We start from the raw sequence: 16,084 nt of genomic DNA, 5'->3' as shown, positions 1-16,084 counted from the left end.
ATCTATTCCTTAATCTAAAGAATTTGTATACAACGTAAAAAGAAGTAGTCCCAACACCGACCCCTGTGGAACACCACAGGTAACTGGTAGCCAACTATAATAGAATTCCTTTATTCCCACTCTCTGTTTCCTGTCAAGCAGCCAATGCTCTGCTCATGGTAGTATCCTTCCAGTAATTCCATGGGCTCTCATCTTGTTCAGAAACCTTATGTGTGGCATCTTTTCAAAGGTCTTTTGAAAGTCCAAATACACAACATCCAATGCATCTCCCCTGTCTTTTCTATTAATGATCTATTCAAAAAATTGAAATAGATTTGTCAGGGCCTATCATTTCCCGCACCTCTAGGTATTCTATAAACTCATCTTTGATAATTGACTCCAACCACTGATGTCAGCCTAATAGGTCTATAATTTCCTTTTTTTTTGCTGCCTCACTCCCTTCTTAAACAGCAGAGTGACATTTACAATACTCCAGTCCACCTGGAAGATCATTACCAATGCTTCCATAATCTCTACAGCCACATCCTTCAGAACCGGAGGGTGCATTCCATCCAGACCAGGAAACTTATCTACCCTTAGACCATTTGGCTTCCAAAGAACCTTTGCTCTCATGATTTTGACTGTCTCTGTTCCCAAAGACCCTTGAAAGTCCAGTATGATACTGATGTCTTCCACAGTGAAGAGCGATCTAAAATATTCATTCAATGCCTTTGCCATCTTATTTCCCATTACAATTTTTCTGGCATTGTTTACTATTGGTCCTATGTCTATCTTTTTCTATCTTTAGTCCCTAGTATAGTGAAAATTAGCGATCTGTAAAGACAAGTTTCTTCTGCCTAAATCCATCCTCTTGCCTCCAAAAAAGGTGTAAAGGAGGACTGGCTAGTCCAGCTTGCTCCACGTTCCCACCTGCCCAGCCACTCCACCTCCTCTGCAAAGGGATTGCTGCTGAATGTATCTCCAAAGGGGATGGCTGATGACTTGGCGATGAAGCTGTCAGCTCACGGCCAAAGAGCATGAATTTTAAAGAACCAATATGGTCAAAAAAGGTGATTACATTGCGCAGAAGATCTGCTCGAGTTCTAAGACTTCTTGCACAGATCTCCACTAGTGCTCATACCTGCTCTTCAGTCAACATTTTGAGTATAGACCACTTTCCCTTCCCAATGCGTATGTTTGACGTCACAGTGGCAGGCTGCACTACTTGCCCTGCCTCCTTCAGCTTCGGAATCTGGCTCACGATTCACCCCTGTCAGACTTTAGCCTCTCCTTTTCGGTTGTCAGCATAAAAGGTAAATTTGCCTTTTTGTTATTAAAAAAAAAACTTCAGCAGGTGATTACAAGGGTTTTGAGCATAAAAACCCCTTTTTATTTTTCATAAATGTAAAGAAGCTTTTAATATCCTCTTAGAAGTTAATTACTATCCTCCTACCATTAATCACTACCCTCCTACCATTAATCACTACCCTCCTACCATTAATCATCCTTCAAATCTCCTTCTTCATTGTCCTCTCTAAATTTTTTAAAGCTTCTCAGTCCTCTATCGTCCCCACTATTTTTTGTTTCCTGTATGCCCACACTTTTGCCTTTACTTTGTGGCTGACGAGGGTAGTTAAAGCCAATTGTCTCAATTTTTCTTCCCCAAATTTCTTACTTTTTGGTATGTACTTCCCTCATTTCTTGCAGGAACTCCAGCCATTGCTGATCTGCTATTTTCTCCATTAGTGTGTTTTTCCAGTTGACTTTGGCTAGTTCCTCATGCCACTGTCAATTCCTTTACTCCACTGAAATATCGACACATCAGACTTTAGCCTCTACTTTTCAAATTTAAAATTGAACTCAATCATATTGTAATCACTCCCTCCTAAGGGTTCCTTTACTTTAAGCTCTGTAATCACCCTGGTTCATTACACAGCCTCCAATCCAAAACAGCCAATTCCAATACTCGCTGGAATTCAGATTTAATTCAATTTGATATAATTTTTGGCACAGATATTATGGATTGAAGGGTCTCTTCCCATGTGGTGCTGTTCAATGATTAAAGTATAAATAATGCAAGAACACTGTAAATAATTACCGCTTTTCCTTTTAAGAAAAGCATATGATCTCATTTCTTTCTGAGAACAGACATGGGTTTTGAAGGACAGGTCCTCTGAGAGGCTCAGCACACCCCTGGCATAACCCTGAGTTTTTTGTCAAGCTTTTGCACATGGGGTTTGATCCAACAGCCTTCTACGAACTAACACTAAGCATAACATACGCTTTATTTTATACATTAATAAAATATTAATAAAATTCAACACTTTTTAAACCTTTTTTTCAATTTCTTAAAGTTGTCTACATTTGATGGAAAAAAATGTGTTGGAAAATTTATAAGGAAGCTCAATACTCAAAGGGTCAATGCAGCTTTGCTTCTCTTAAACTTAAATTGACGTGAAAGAGAAACAATTTGAAGTGATTAAGAAGAGCAGATGGTGCTAATCATTTGCTGCACATTTGTCATCCTTGTTTTCTTTGGAACTGTGGATTACAATCCAGCTCTTGTAGCAAGGCTACTCAGAGAATTGTATTAAGCATTTAAGGCAAAATCTTTTGGTCATCTTTATCAAGTTAAAAGTGAGACTGGTCTCTGATATGAAGTTTATTTAATTGAGCTGGGTGAGCACTGAATGGTTATATTCTCTGAGGCATATCCACCACTAACTTGAGGAGATTATTCACTAGGGAACCAAGAGCATAAAGGCCACAGTAATAGCTTTTAAACATTAAATACAAAAATACTTTCATTGCAACTTAATGTTAAAGAAAGTTTATCTTACTTCATAATTCAGCTGATTGGGTACCTAGAGTGAATAGCCCAGAAATGTGGATGCATAGGACTATTTTTCAGCTCTATGCATATAAAAATCAAATCTTTTTCCCTGGAGTAGAATGTGATTACAATAATTTGCAGGTTGATTATTACCACTCCTCAAATTGCTCTTGTGGTGATACCATGCTTCCTGAATCACAATGATACCTGATTGCAAAGTTCTTTGAGGTATTGGCATGGAAATTGCATCACACAATTCTTGAGTCTTTCTCAAGGACTGTCAGAACAAAAGGGTTCATATAGTACTGCATAAAGCAAAGTGATTCTTAAACAGATCGCAGCCCTGTTCCATAAAACTAAGTCAGGTAAGTTCCCTTTAAGTAAGTTCCACCACTTACCCATTGACAACGAGTCTTAGTTAATCTCGTGAAGTTAGAAAATCTTGAGTTGTTTTTTTCTGGAGTATCTGAGGATAAAAGCAGATCATTCCCTCCCCAGCCCCATCTACTGATCTCCTGATCAATTCAATACTTACCAAAATTCAGGTGAAGACAGGGCAGTGTTCATGATCCTTCTTGGCCTGATGCAACAGACCTCCTAAATTCCTAATCTACTACCCGTAAACTGACAGACTGCTCATCCCTGGGACTTCAAACTCTGCCTTATTCCTGGATTTAGCTGTTACTTTTCTTTGCTTATTCCACAATGAGGCTCTATCTTAAAAAAAAGTGGGAAAGACCATAAAATAATTCCATTGTCTTAGGCCTCAGGCACCATGAATATTAAAGCAGCAGGGCCCACGACCAAATCACGACACATTAATGAATGTTTAAGAATTTCTGAATTGAAAATTATTCAACCTGCAGATGATAAATTAATAATTTTCCTTATCCATGCAGATATTTGGGAATTAACACTGTTCTTTTTATTTCAAATAAACAATTAAATGAGGGACCTTCATATGAAAAGACATCAACGTAAAGCAATAATTTTCTTTACCAGGATAGCATCTGACTTGCTAAATATTTCTAATATTTATTACCATTATTATTACTATTAGAAAGGAGTCTTTGATCAGGAAATCCTATGTTACAAAAATTGAAACATCAGATTTTAAGTGAAGAATTAAAACACTACATTCTCATAACTTTCTCTTTACAATCAAAAATATGAAAAACAGGATAAATAGATAAAGTCAATTAATATTTATGCTTCAGTCAGTGCAATAAATATATTGATTCATGAAAGATTACTGAGAAGCTTAGTAAATATATACAGTGTGTGTTGTTCACGGGTTGTGTGTCCGTTTCAAAAGGAAGCTGAACTGGATGAGCATTGTACACTATTGATGATAGTTCAGGCAGCATACCTATTTCGATGTAATGATATTAGTTCTAACTCCACAGTTGACTGGCAACTTAATCATAACTTCCATGCATCCATTAATTTTGTCCTATATTGCTTCAAATTACTCTATACCACAGAAAAGGGAGGCGCAGTGGAGGGTAGATGTGAGGGGTGCTGGACAAAGTGACGACTCTCTGTCTGCCTTATGGTCGACACAAGTTAAAGAATTCTGAATGTAGCATTATGTGACAATAATGGAACCTTTACCTTTTATCACCAAGGAAATGAACAATGACACAGCACTAGCAAGAATTGGCTCCAAGGGAATTGGAAGCTTTACTGAAACAGAGGAAAAAGAAATGATATCCTGTATCTCGTAGGAGGTGATAGAGTGAATGTTAGAAATCAAACCCCAAGATATTCAGAAGATCTAATGCCCCATAGTCTCACACATGTGGAGAAGGTTGATAATTCATTTTTCAAATCTGATTATGAATTTGAGATACCTGGGACGATACTCACTGGAATTCAGAAGAATAAGAGGGGGTCATATAGGCACATAACATTAAGAAAGGGAGAGATAAGAGGAGTTCTTTCTACTGGTCAGTGAGACAAGACCAAGGGATCATTAGCCAAACATTTAGGAGAGTAGATTTCGGACAAAGATGAGGAAGAACTGCTTTCCCCAGAGAGTAGTGTATCTGTGGAATTCTCTGCCCAAGATAGCAGTAGAGGCTGCCTCATTATGTATACTTAAGGCACAGTTAGATAGATTTTTAGCATGGTAGGGGAATTGAGTGTAAAGAGAAAAAGCAGATGAGTGGAGTTGCGTCTAGATCAGTCATGATCTTATTAAATGAAGGAGAATGTGTCATGGGGCCAGATGGCCTACCCCTGTTCGTATTTCTTATATGATATCAGATATTGCTCAAATCTCCATGAACCCTCAATCATTTATTCATAATTCCTATCATTTGGGATGAATATATAATGTTCATAAATTTCACACATATCGTTCATCTTGCACACATTGTCATCTGGTCAAACATTTCAGCCACACCACCTAAACATATCACAAGATTCCCTCCTCTTTTGATGGACATGATAAAGATCAAATGGTTCCCTAGAAGAATTCAGTACCTTCCTCCTTCTAGTTATCCAAGAAATATGGTTTATTTGAAATTAAAGAATTGTAAATCTTTGGCTTGTGGACTACCCAGGAGGTATAGGAGGAGCTGTTCCTCCAGTTTGCTCAGGCAGTGGAGGGATCCAAGGACAGACAAGTTGGTGTGGGCTTGAGGAGGAAAGTTAAAATGACTTGCAACTGGAGCTGAACACAGAGTGCTTGGCAAGCTGATAGATTGTGCTTGGTCTAGCCAAAGTAAATGAAGCCACTTTGAGAGCACCAAATGCAATAGGATTAGGACAAGGTACATGTGAATCTCTACCTAACCTGAAAGAGCTTTCTTGACCCCTGTATGAATTTGATGCAGGAGGTATGGGGACATGTGTTGCATCTTCAATGGCTGTACCTGGAGAAAAGAGGCATAGGTGGGAGTAAGAGGCCTTTTTACACAGAAAGCACACTTAACTGGCGTGTGAATGACCCGTTGTTAAAGGCAGTTCGAGTGACTCACACTGAACCAAGAAATGCCAGGTTGGTGCCACCTTTTACATAAGCAAGCTGGCATCCCAGAGCATAGGGAGGCAGGACCTGTAGCATTACAACATTGGCAAGCCCTAACCCTTTTAGACAGAAGCCGTTGTGGAATGCATTGACTGATACTACCTACCTTGGCAGTTAATTTCTGTCTTTTAACGGCTGTGTAAAAGAGTTAAAAGAGATTGGTTCCTGTTTTTTTTAAAAAAAACAAAGAGATGAAGAGGAAAAGGTATGGTGCAATCATATTGGCTGGTTAAAATAATAAAGAATGATTTGCTGGATGCAGTGTGTGGTGGGATGAAAGATAAGGACCAAGAATCTCACTTTTGTTTAGAGGAAGATGGGTAAGAGCAGACATCTAGTGAATCGAGGACATGCAACTGAGGGCTCCATCAAGCACAGTAGATGGAAAGCTAATTTCCAATAAAAAGAGGATTTCTCAGATGTCCTGGAGTGGACAGCTTAATCTCAAGAATAAATGCAATGGAGAAAGAGAAACTGAAAGGGATGGCATACTTACAAGAGGCATGGTTAAGGGAGATGTGATCAGCCGTGGGACCAGTCTGCTACACGTCATTGTTGCCAGCAAGGCCATTTGTTGCTGTCCTTGCCCAGGTGATGATTTCTGACATGGTGATGAGGCTTTCTTACGCTGTTCCTTGTTGGAAGTGGGAATATTTATCAATTCATACACTGTGTTCAGTTAAAGTCACGTCAGCAAGATTTGTACAATAATTAAATAAGAGCAGATGACATCTGTGCCATACAAGTGCCAAGCCAATTGCCATCTAAAAGAAGAGAGGCTGACTGCTTCTCCTTCCTTTCAATGGCTTTATCAATGCTGAATTCCCAGAACACCAGAAAACAGAAACATTATTAATCCAGGATCAGAAATACTGTGCTACAAGACCACACTAGAAACTGGGACCATGACTCACCTCTCAATTTTCCAATCATTTTTCAACATGCTTACAAAACATAAATTGGGAATCTGATGGAATTCTGTGGAACAGATACCCCCTGACCTACTTCATGTTTTGAACATTTTCTGTTTTTAAATAAAACAGAATTCTAACAAATATCTGATGCGTGCAAGATCAGGAAATGAAAAAGGTCTGATTTGAGCTAACTGCTCTTTAGCAACTCCCTGTAGATTCATGATATTTGAAATAACTTTAAAAGACATCAAACACTTGTGGAATTGTAGCTAGAAGGGGTGGGGGGGGGGTGGGAAACACAGTAACAAACCTATAAGAACCTTAAATCAGCTACTAGTTGTGGAACATGTCAGCATTGTCTTGAGCTCCAAAATGGCCCAAGCTAATGTCACATCAGCATTCTGTGCTGACTGATACCATGATTTTTATGATCTACATCGTGCTGGAAGACAATAGTTGAATGGACATCAACTTTCTCATCAATATTGGTATTGGTGCAATTCAGCTCCTAAATATATGCCAGTGCTGGAGATAACATCATGCCTCCTAAAAAAAAACCGAACAGATTTTACCAAGACATATTTCGCTTGGAAATATTTTCATTTAATTAAGATATATGCAATTTTTAGAATTCCCACTGCAACAAGAGAAGAACTTTGGCTGTAATCATGTTCTTCTTAGATGTCATAGCAAGTTAAAAATTTGTTAGTATTTCTTTGGAGAGCTACTTCTTTTGTTCCCCAGTATTAATCTTGTTTGCAGTTGGCTAATTTGGTATATTTTAAGTAAAACATCGAAAATGAAGTTATACACCTAATATTTGAAATGTCATAGGTTTATTAACATACAAAACACATTTCAGTTGTGATATTTTACCCTTCAATGGCGAAAAGATTTCATCATATTGTCTTCTTTGGCTTGGCTTCGCGGACGAAGATTTATGGAAGGGGTAAAAAGTCCACGTCAGCTGCAGACTCGTTTGTGGCTGACAAGTCCGATGCGGGACAGGCAGACACGATTGCAGCGGTTGCAGGGGAAAATTGGTTGGTTGGGGATGGGTGTTGGGTTTTTCCTCCTTTGCCTTTTGTCAGTGAGGTAGGCTCTGCGGTCTTCTTCAAAGGAGGTTGCTGCCCGTCAAACTGTGAGGCGCCAAGATGCACAGTTTGAGGCGTTATCAGCCCACTGGCGGTGGTCAATGTGGCAGGCACCAAGAGATTTCTTTAGGCAGTCCTTGTACCTTTTCTTTGGTGCACCTCTGTCACGGTGGCCAGTGGAGAGCTCGCCATATAACACGATCTTGGGAAGGCGATGGTCCTCCATTCTGGAGACGTGACCCATCCAGCGCAGCTGGATCTTCAGCTTATTGTATAATTGTATAATTGTTTCATATAACATACCTGTATGAGGAGAGATTGGAGAAGCTAGGTGTGTTTTCCCTGGAACAGAAGTAGTTAAGACAGGGTATGATTGAAGTATAACAATTATGATGGCTATCGATGGAGTGAACTGAAGGAAACTCCCCTTATCAGAGATTGACAAAACCAGAGGGCATATAGTTAAAGTAAGGGAGTTGGGATTTAGAGGGGATATAATGGAGATCTCTTCGTCCAGAGAGTGTCTAGTTGCTGAAATGCATTGCCTGAGAGACAGAGAATGGCTGAAGCTGGTAACTGACAGCATTTAAGAAGTGTCTCATGATCACCTGAATTGCTTAGGGATAGAGAGCTTGGGACCAAGGGCTGGGAGTGGGATTAATAGGAAAGGGTGCCCTTTGTCAGAGTGAATGAGTTGGATCAAATGGCTTGTGTCCATACAACAATTCATTAAATATTTACAAGTAGGGAATGTCATTAATTATCATAAAGTAATGGCTAACACTTACAATGTATTTTTTTTTCTGGATTATATACCTGTATTCACATAAATACTGCCATTTAAATATGAATAATAAAACCAGTGATAGTTCCCCATATAAATACATTTCCATAGTCCAGGTACATGTGCTCATTTTAAAATTGCCTCTGCTTTTCACAGAATATTATCATTCCAAAATTATTTGTTATTCTTTCTTGAAGTAAACCAAGCAAACTTTTGAATCTGTTGCAGATGGTGCAAATACAGTTATTTTTCATTTACTTTGCAGCATTAATGCTCGCAGCTATAAACAAACATCCCATAAATTCAATCCAGGTGCGTTGGAAAGACAAAAAAGACTTGGAAAGTTAGGCCAATACAAATTATAATCAAATTAGATATTTCATTAATCAGGAATTATGCATAGGAGTTCTAAGAGATTTAATCAGTCAAGAATATCGTTTGTTGATCTGGAAGTGAGTATGTTCTCTTGGAAATTCTCTTTTGACTTTTTTTTTGCCGTTTTACCTCTGTGAATCTTTCTTTTTCAGATCCAAGTAATAAAGAGAGTTTGATTGACTGGAAATTTGAATCAAATATCAAATGATCTCATGTCATTACAGCGTCACAATTTTCAATGGAGTGGCCATGATGTAAAACAAATGCTGAGGATGGAGTTACCCTGAATCTTCTGGAAGTAGTAATGCTGTTATTGTTGCTCCAGCCAGTGAGTAAATTGGAAATAGGAACTGTAACTTTTAAACAATTGTTTATGTATCGTTTCTTCTCTGGTATTCATGTTGTAGAATACTGTTTAACATTCATAGGATAAAAGGTTAAAATATTCAATTTCTCATAGTTTTTGTCCTGAGTATAGTTTTGTAGTAGTAAAGTTTTTTTTGCAGTTGTCTTAATCTTTAATGCCTAGATATTCTAATACATCTGTTAAAACAGTACCTACATATTAGTCATTGTTTGATTTCATCAAACTCCAGCCAGGTCTTTGTTCACAACTGAGAGGTGATCCACATTTTCACAGATGAAATCCTCCTGCTTAGTCTTCCTTTCCAGAGGCAGGGCAGTTGAATTTCCATGCATATGTTTTGCCGTGGTTTCAAATATGTGATTTAGTAAGGGGTTTTAATCATACCTAATTGACTTGTCACAGTTTTGTAACTCCAAAGGAAATGGGCCATGACAACTTTTCTCAAACAAAATATTTCAGTAACAATTGGGACTCGAGCAGTGATTTTCAACCTTTTTTTTCCCCACTTACCTACCACCTTAAGCAATCCTTACTAATCACAGAGCACCTATGGCATAGGAATTACTTAAGATAGTAGGTGAGTGGAAAGAAAAAAGTTAGAAGACCACTGTTTTAGAGGTTTTCAGAACAGTGAGCAAAGAAATCCACCTTCATTGGCTTTTTACAATACTCATGATTTTCATTAGGGCCTCAACGCACAAGATTTTCATCTTAAACTAATTCATTCTGACTTCTGTGATGAATCATTTGTTCTGCCTCAACTTTGGGTCTAAATTTAACCCAAGAAGCAAGGATTATTTTGACCTGGAACCCAGGTCGAAGCCACCATCTGTCAATCTAAAAATCCAGTATAATTAGAAATATCATTCAGCTTGTAAAATAACAATGTCATATTGTTAACATGTCAACATGCTCTATTACATAAAATACAGAAAGTATTCTCATGTTATATGTTCATAAGAATGCTGTCAATTACTTTGACATTTTAATACATTTTTTAACATTTTAATACATTTTTTAAAACATTTTAATACATTTTTTAAAGAATTAATTTACTGCCTATTCAATATTTCTCTTTATTCTAACGGAGACAGTCACAGGAACAGTGTTGAAAAGGCAACAATCTGACCAGCATTTTCATTAAAATTGGTATCTTACTTTTGATTTAGCTGTTATATGCCTCAAAACTACAGTTAATATCAATGGATATATCTTAATTGTAATTGAATTCAAAATAAGCTTTTAGATTTATTCCTAATATGTTATAATATCTATAACTACAAAAGCAAGAGAACTGCAATCTCTTTTCATTATCCAATAGATTGTGAAAATAAGTCCAGATAATAAATGACCCATTATACTTCTATATGTAAGTATAATACTGTAATTCGCTTTATTACATTGCAACGGTTCAGAGATTTTTTACGTTATGTTATACTTATGGACATAAATTGATCAGATATCTTACAAAGTACACAGCTGAGCACTTAATTTTGTTGCTGTATTAAGTAGGCAATTTTGCCTCATGATGGATTAGTCTGAACTCTGGTAGAATTTTAGAATAATTAGTAACATTTTCCTTCTATACAAGAGAAGAGTTTTTAAAAGGGTGGGATATATCCATTTTACAGTGAAGTCCATCTCCAGCACAATACTCACTGTTGGCATTTTTGTAAATACCGGATCTCATATTTTGCACATATTGTTTATTGCATAAATGACTGGCTTCCAAAATCAAGCCTCATGGGATTGGGGGAAAAGTATTGATGTGGATTGAGAACTGGCTGGCAGGTAGAAGACAGAGAGTTGGGATAAATGGCTCGTTTTCTGAGTGGCAGGCGGTGACCAGTGGGGTGCCACAGGGATCTGTACTGGGACCCCAGCTGTTCACAATTTACATTAATGATCTGGATGAGTGGATTGGATGTAATATCTCCAAATTTGCAGATGACACTAAGCTAGGAGGGGTTGTGTTCACGGAAGAGGGGGTCAGGAACTCCAGTGTGATTTGGATAAATTGAGGGACTGGGCAGATACATGGCAAATGCACTACAATGTGGATAAATGTGATGTTATCCACTTTGGTAATACAAACCGGAGGGCAGATTACTATTTGAATGGCAATAGATTAAGAGATGGGGAAGTGCAGAGAGACCTAGGGGTACTTGTACACCAGTCTCTGAAGGCGAGCATGCAGGTACAGCAGGCGGTTAAAAAGGCAAATGGTGTGTTGGCCTTCATATCAAGAGGGTTTGAGTATAGGAACAAGGATACCTTACTGCAGCTGTACAGGGCCTTGGTGAGACCACACAAGGAGTATTGTGTGCAGTTTTGGTCACCTTATCTAAGGAAGGATGTTCTTGCAATGGAGGGAGTGCAGAGGCGATTCACCAGGTGTGTGTGTGTGTGTGTGTGTGTGTGTGTGTGTGGGGAGAGTGAGCACAAGTGTGGGCAGTAAAAAACATTACTCTCAAAAAGTGAGGGCAAAGTTGCCTGGGATGAGTGGTATAGGTTCCCAACGCAATACACAGAAGTGCTGGAGAAACTCAGATCACACAGCACCCATAGGAAATAAAAGATAGATAGACATTAATTTAAAAAAAAACTTTTTTCCCCTCACTCCAACTCCCTACTTTAACCCATAGACAAACAACCTCTATAATTTATGCTGATGGCAACCCGAGCAACAACTTATCATTCATCCCTAATCCCCTCTGCAAGTTAAAAATAGAATTTTAGAAATTAACTTTTTTTTTTCTGTCTCCTATTCTGATAAAAGCTGCTTCATCTGCTTTCTCCTTTCACAGACAATGCCTGACCTGCAAAATATTTCCAACAATTTCTTTTTCTATTTCAGAGTTACAAAATCCACATGGTTCTATTTTCATTTCCGTGTTGAGACTTGGGTTGATTGACTGTAAAATATTCTTCACATTTTATGGTAACTCTTTGAGCCCAAGGATGTTTTAATTATGGAGCAAAGACAGGTTAATTGAAGAAATAAAGATTCTCATTAGCAAGTAGCATTTTCTGTTTGCTTGTGAGTAAAGATTTCCTTTCAGTTGTTCAAATTTATAATTTTCACTCTATCCATCAAAACCATTGAAGTCATTTTCCCCTAGAGATGCTGGACTTCCCTGAACTATAAAAGGTTGATGCTTTGTTTGGCATAAAACATTATATTATTAGGGTGAATGCTGCAATATCCTCCTTTAATCACCAACTTCTAATTTGATATTTTTAACCATTTTTTTCAGTACATAACTGACCTGATCAGTGACCTGATCAAAAAGAGGTCATTTATCTGGTGGCAATTTTAAAGATCAAATTGAAGAAGTTCATTTGGTGCCTATCTGGATATTGCTAAAGAACTGATAAAATCTTATTCCAGGTTTCAAAAGAATCTTGCCAAAATACTAAAATATTTGAAACCCTATTAGCTATTATAGTTTGCTGTTTGTATTTACAAAAAAACAAATAAAAATATATGATAATATCAATGATCAATTGATGGCTTCAATAGCCACAATTTTGCATGATCGGTCTATTTGAACAGAATAATAAAATAACTTCAGGGAAATCAACAGCTGTTAGTCTGTGGACAAAATACCTCCCACTTTGTTTATGATTGTCAGTCTGCCACTTTTTTTGGTGGCTTCTTTCTTTATTTCTCACTGTTTGCAACTGAGACAAGTATATACATGGTGTTCAGTGATGGAGGATAAACCTTCAGAAATTCCCCATCATTTACAGTTGGAGAATATTGATTTAACAGCTATAAGTGATGGTTTCTGGAGACATCCAATGATAGTGGATCCCTTCTGAAATAAGGAGACCAAAATGTGCAACATTACTCCAGGTGAGACCTCGCTAGTTTCCATACAATTAGGAGAAAATGATAGAAGGTAAGCAAGTCAGTTTTACCTACATTCATCCCTTGAGATCTTTCTCAACCCACAATCTTCATTATCTATACCAACATCACTCACCTCCACCCACTAGTGTCACCTTCTGACCATCTGATATGCCTAAATTTTAACTTCTCTATTTACTCCCAGTTCTAACCCTTCTTACAAATTTCCTAGTCACCTCCCTATCCACACTAGTCAAGATAGCAAACACCCTCCCAGCCATTCCTTATTCACCCAGGTCTTACTGGATGTGAAGGAAACCTTGTAATAATGATTATTCTCAGGCACTACTGATAGTTTAGTCTGAAAAAAAATCTTCACTCAACAGTTTTGCTCAACAATTGTCCCCCATGCTCCTTCAGTGCTCCTATGTGTTCACATTTTCAAGACCATTGTATAACATTTATTCCACTTCCACGTAACTGACAATCATATTTCCTCTTCATCTCTAAGAAACCCTCCCTTACCTTAAAAAATACTTTTGATTTGCCTGGTTGTGTTTTTATGTATCATTTCGTGATTATACTATATTGACTGGGAATTATATTTGTGTCGAGGATACAGTCGGAGAATAATGATTTAACAGCTGCAGAGAGATTCATATTGGGCAAGGGTCTGGCAGATGGGGAACAATACTGATACATGTAAGGAACTTTGTAAGGAAAAATAATAAATCAAACTACTATTTAAATGGTGAAAAGTTGCAGCATGGGGTTGTGCAGAGAGACCCAAAAGTGATTGTAAATGAATTGCAGAAGGTTAGTTTGCAGATGCAGCATATAATCAAGAAGATGATTAGGATGTTGGTCTTCATTGGTAGAGGGACTGAGTTTAAGAGCAGGGAGTTTCTGCTGAAACTGTACAGGACACTTTGTGAAATTCTGGTCTTCTTTCCTGAGAAAGGATCTATTGGATTTGGAGGCACTGGAAAATAGGAAAAGAGATTGAGCACAATACTTATTGGAGCCAAGAAGAATGATGGTGGAATCTTATAGAGATATATAAAATTATAAAAGGAATGGACAAGAGAGAAATAGGGAGTTTGTTTCCACTTGCTTCAGTTCTAGTTTCCACTGAGACTAGAACTAGAATCATAGCCTCAAGGGGGGGAGGGGTGGTGTGCGCAGGTTTGGCAGATTTAAGATAGAGGTGAGGAGGATTTGCTTCTCCTTGAGAGTAATGAATTAGTGAAGTTTCTGGCCTACCGCAGCAGTACAAACTACCTCATTAAATGTAATTAAGACACAGATAGATTTTGGAACTGTAGGGGAATTAAGGATTATGAGGAATAGGTAATAATGAAGCTGAACCCACAGCCACATCAGCGATGATCTTCTTGAATGGTGGAGCAGGCTTGATGGGCCAGAAAGCTTATTCCTACTCCAAGTTCTTATATTCTCTTCTAATTCTTATAATTTCACTTGTGAACTCACACTGTGCATTTGATATTACTTATTCCAATCTTTGGTATGGTACTTTTAACTTGAACTCTTTCCTTTTTAGAAACTTTGTATAACTTCTGAAATGATCCATTATTCTGAGCTTCACAAGATTGAACATCTGAAATCAGTCTTCACTGGAGGAGCAAGGGGGAAACTATACCTTTGGAGAAGTGATCTATTGGATCAAGGCTCCAACAAATGAATAAATGAGATTAATCACACCAACCCTACATTGAGCAAAATAGTCTACATATCTTCCCACATTGGGACTCTATTTGTATTGCAAGATAGTTGATAGTGACACCTTGTGGGTGAGTTGTGCTTAAGCAATGCACTGGATCATGTTTAATCCAGCCATCTTCCTCCTTCCTATTTTAGTACAGGTACCTCTGAGGACATTAAAAACATTTTTTTTAAACTTGACACTTAGAGCACATGTAAATGCAAGAAATTAACCAAAAACTTCTAAGCTAAAATGTAGAAGTTTGAGAAGAGATTTGATAGAAGAATATGAGATCCTGAAGGGTCTTGATAAGTAGATGTTTCTTCTTGTGGGACAATCTTGAACTTAAAGTAAGAGCTTATGCATTTAATGGGGGAAGGAAAGGTGATATTTTTGTAGGGCTATAATTCTTTATATTCTCAAAAGACAGTAGTATATTAATATTTTAAGGCAGAGAGAGATAGCTATTCGATAGGTAAAGGGATGAAAGGTTACTAAGAATAGATGGAGATTAGGTCAGTCATTATTAAATGACACTATAAGCTTGAGGAAATGAATAGCCTACTTCTGCTCTTATTTACCTCTTCATATCTTGAATGTGCTGGCATATCTTCATAATCATTGACTAAAGATCAGTATTCTTCCATCCATTATTTCTTGCTTCCTTCAGTTTGATCAGAACACTAGTATTAAAAGAATTCCAACAAGAGCTCTTCCATCCATTATTTCTTGCTTCCTTCAGTTTGATCAGAACACTAGTATTAAAAGAACTCCAACAAGAGCTCTTCCATCCATTATTTCTTGCTTCCTTCAGTTTGATCAGAACACTAGTATTAAAAGAACTCCAACAAGAGTTCCATGAACAATGAAGAACCCTCACGGCCTTCGATGATTCTATGCTCCCAGTTTCTGAGGCTGATAAGAACAGAACCTTGAAAATCACCTGGTCCAGATTGTGTACCTGGCTGTGTCATTAAAACCTGTGCAAACCAACTGGCTAGAGTTTTTATAGACATTTTAACCTCTCACTACAATGGTCAGAGGTCCCCACCTGTTTCAAAATGACATCCATTATTCTGGTGCCAAAGGAGAGCAACATAACCTGCATCAACAACTATGGTTCTTAAG

At 37.7% G+C, this 16,084-nt stretch overlaps 1 protein-coding gene across 5 annotated transcripts in view; it reads right to left on the bottom strand.

Moving 5' to 3' along the window:
• LOC138743388 (neurofilament medium polypeptide-like) overlaps positions 1-15,768 on the bottom strand; it is a 39,880-nt gene extending 24,112 nt beyond the window's left edge. The window contains exons 1-2 of one of the 5 annotated variants that reach the window (XM_069898701.1): positions 15,538-15,768; positions 6,343-6,480 (exon numbers count right to left, since the gene is read on the bottom strand). In XM_069898701.1, the coding sequence (XP_069754802.1) occupies positions 6,343-6,480; positions 15,538-15,564 (165 nt within the window). In that variant the 5' untranslated portion in view covers positions 15,565-15,768. Of the gene's footprint in view, positions 1-1,654; positions 1,785-3,347; positions 3,508-4,181; positions 4,379-6,342; positions 6,481-15,537 lie in introns of those variants that run through there. The other 4 variants (XM_069898699.1, XM_069898702.1, XM_069898703.1 and 1 more) reach the window with 4 other exon arrangements.
• Between the last annotated feature and the right edge of the window lie 316 nt (positions 15,769-16,084).

Source organism: Narcine bancroftii, chromosome 9 (assembly GCF_036971445.1).
Source record: "Narcine bancroftii isolate sNarBan1 chromosome 9, sNarBan1.hap1, whole genome shotgun sequence".
Classification (NCBI taxonomy): Eukaryota; Metazoa; Chordata; class Chondrichthyes; order Torpediniformes; family Narcinidae; genus Narcine; species Narcine bancroftii.
The sequence above is the reverse complement of the archived record's forward strand: the minus strand, read 5'-3'. Positions and strand labels throughout refer to the sequence as shown.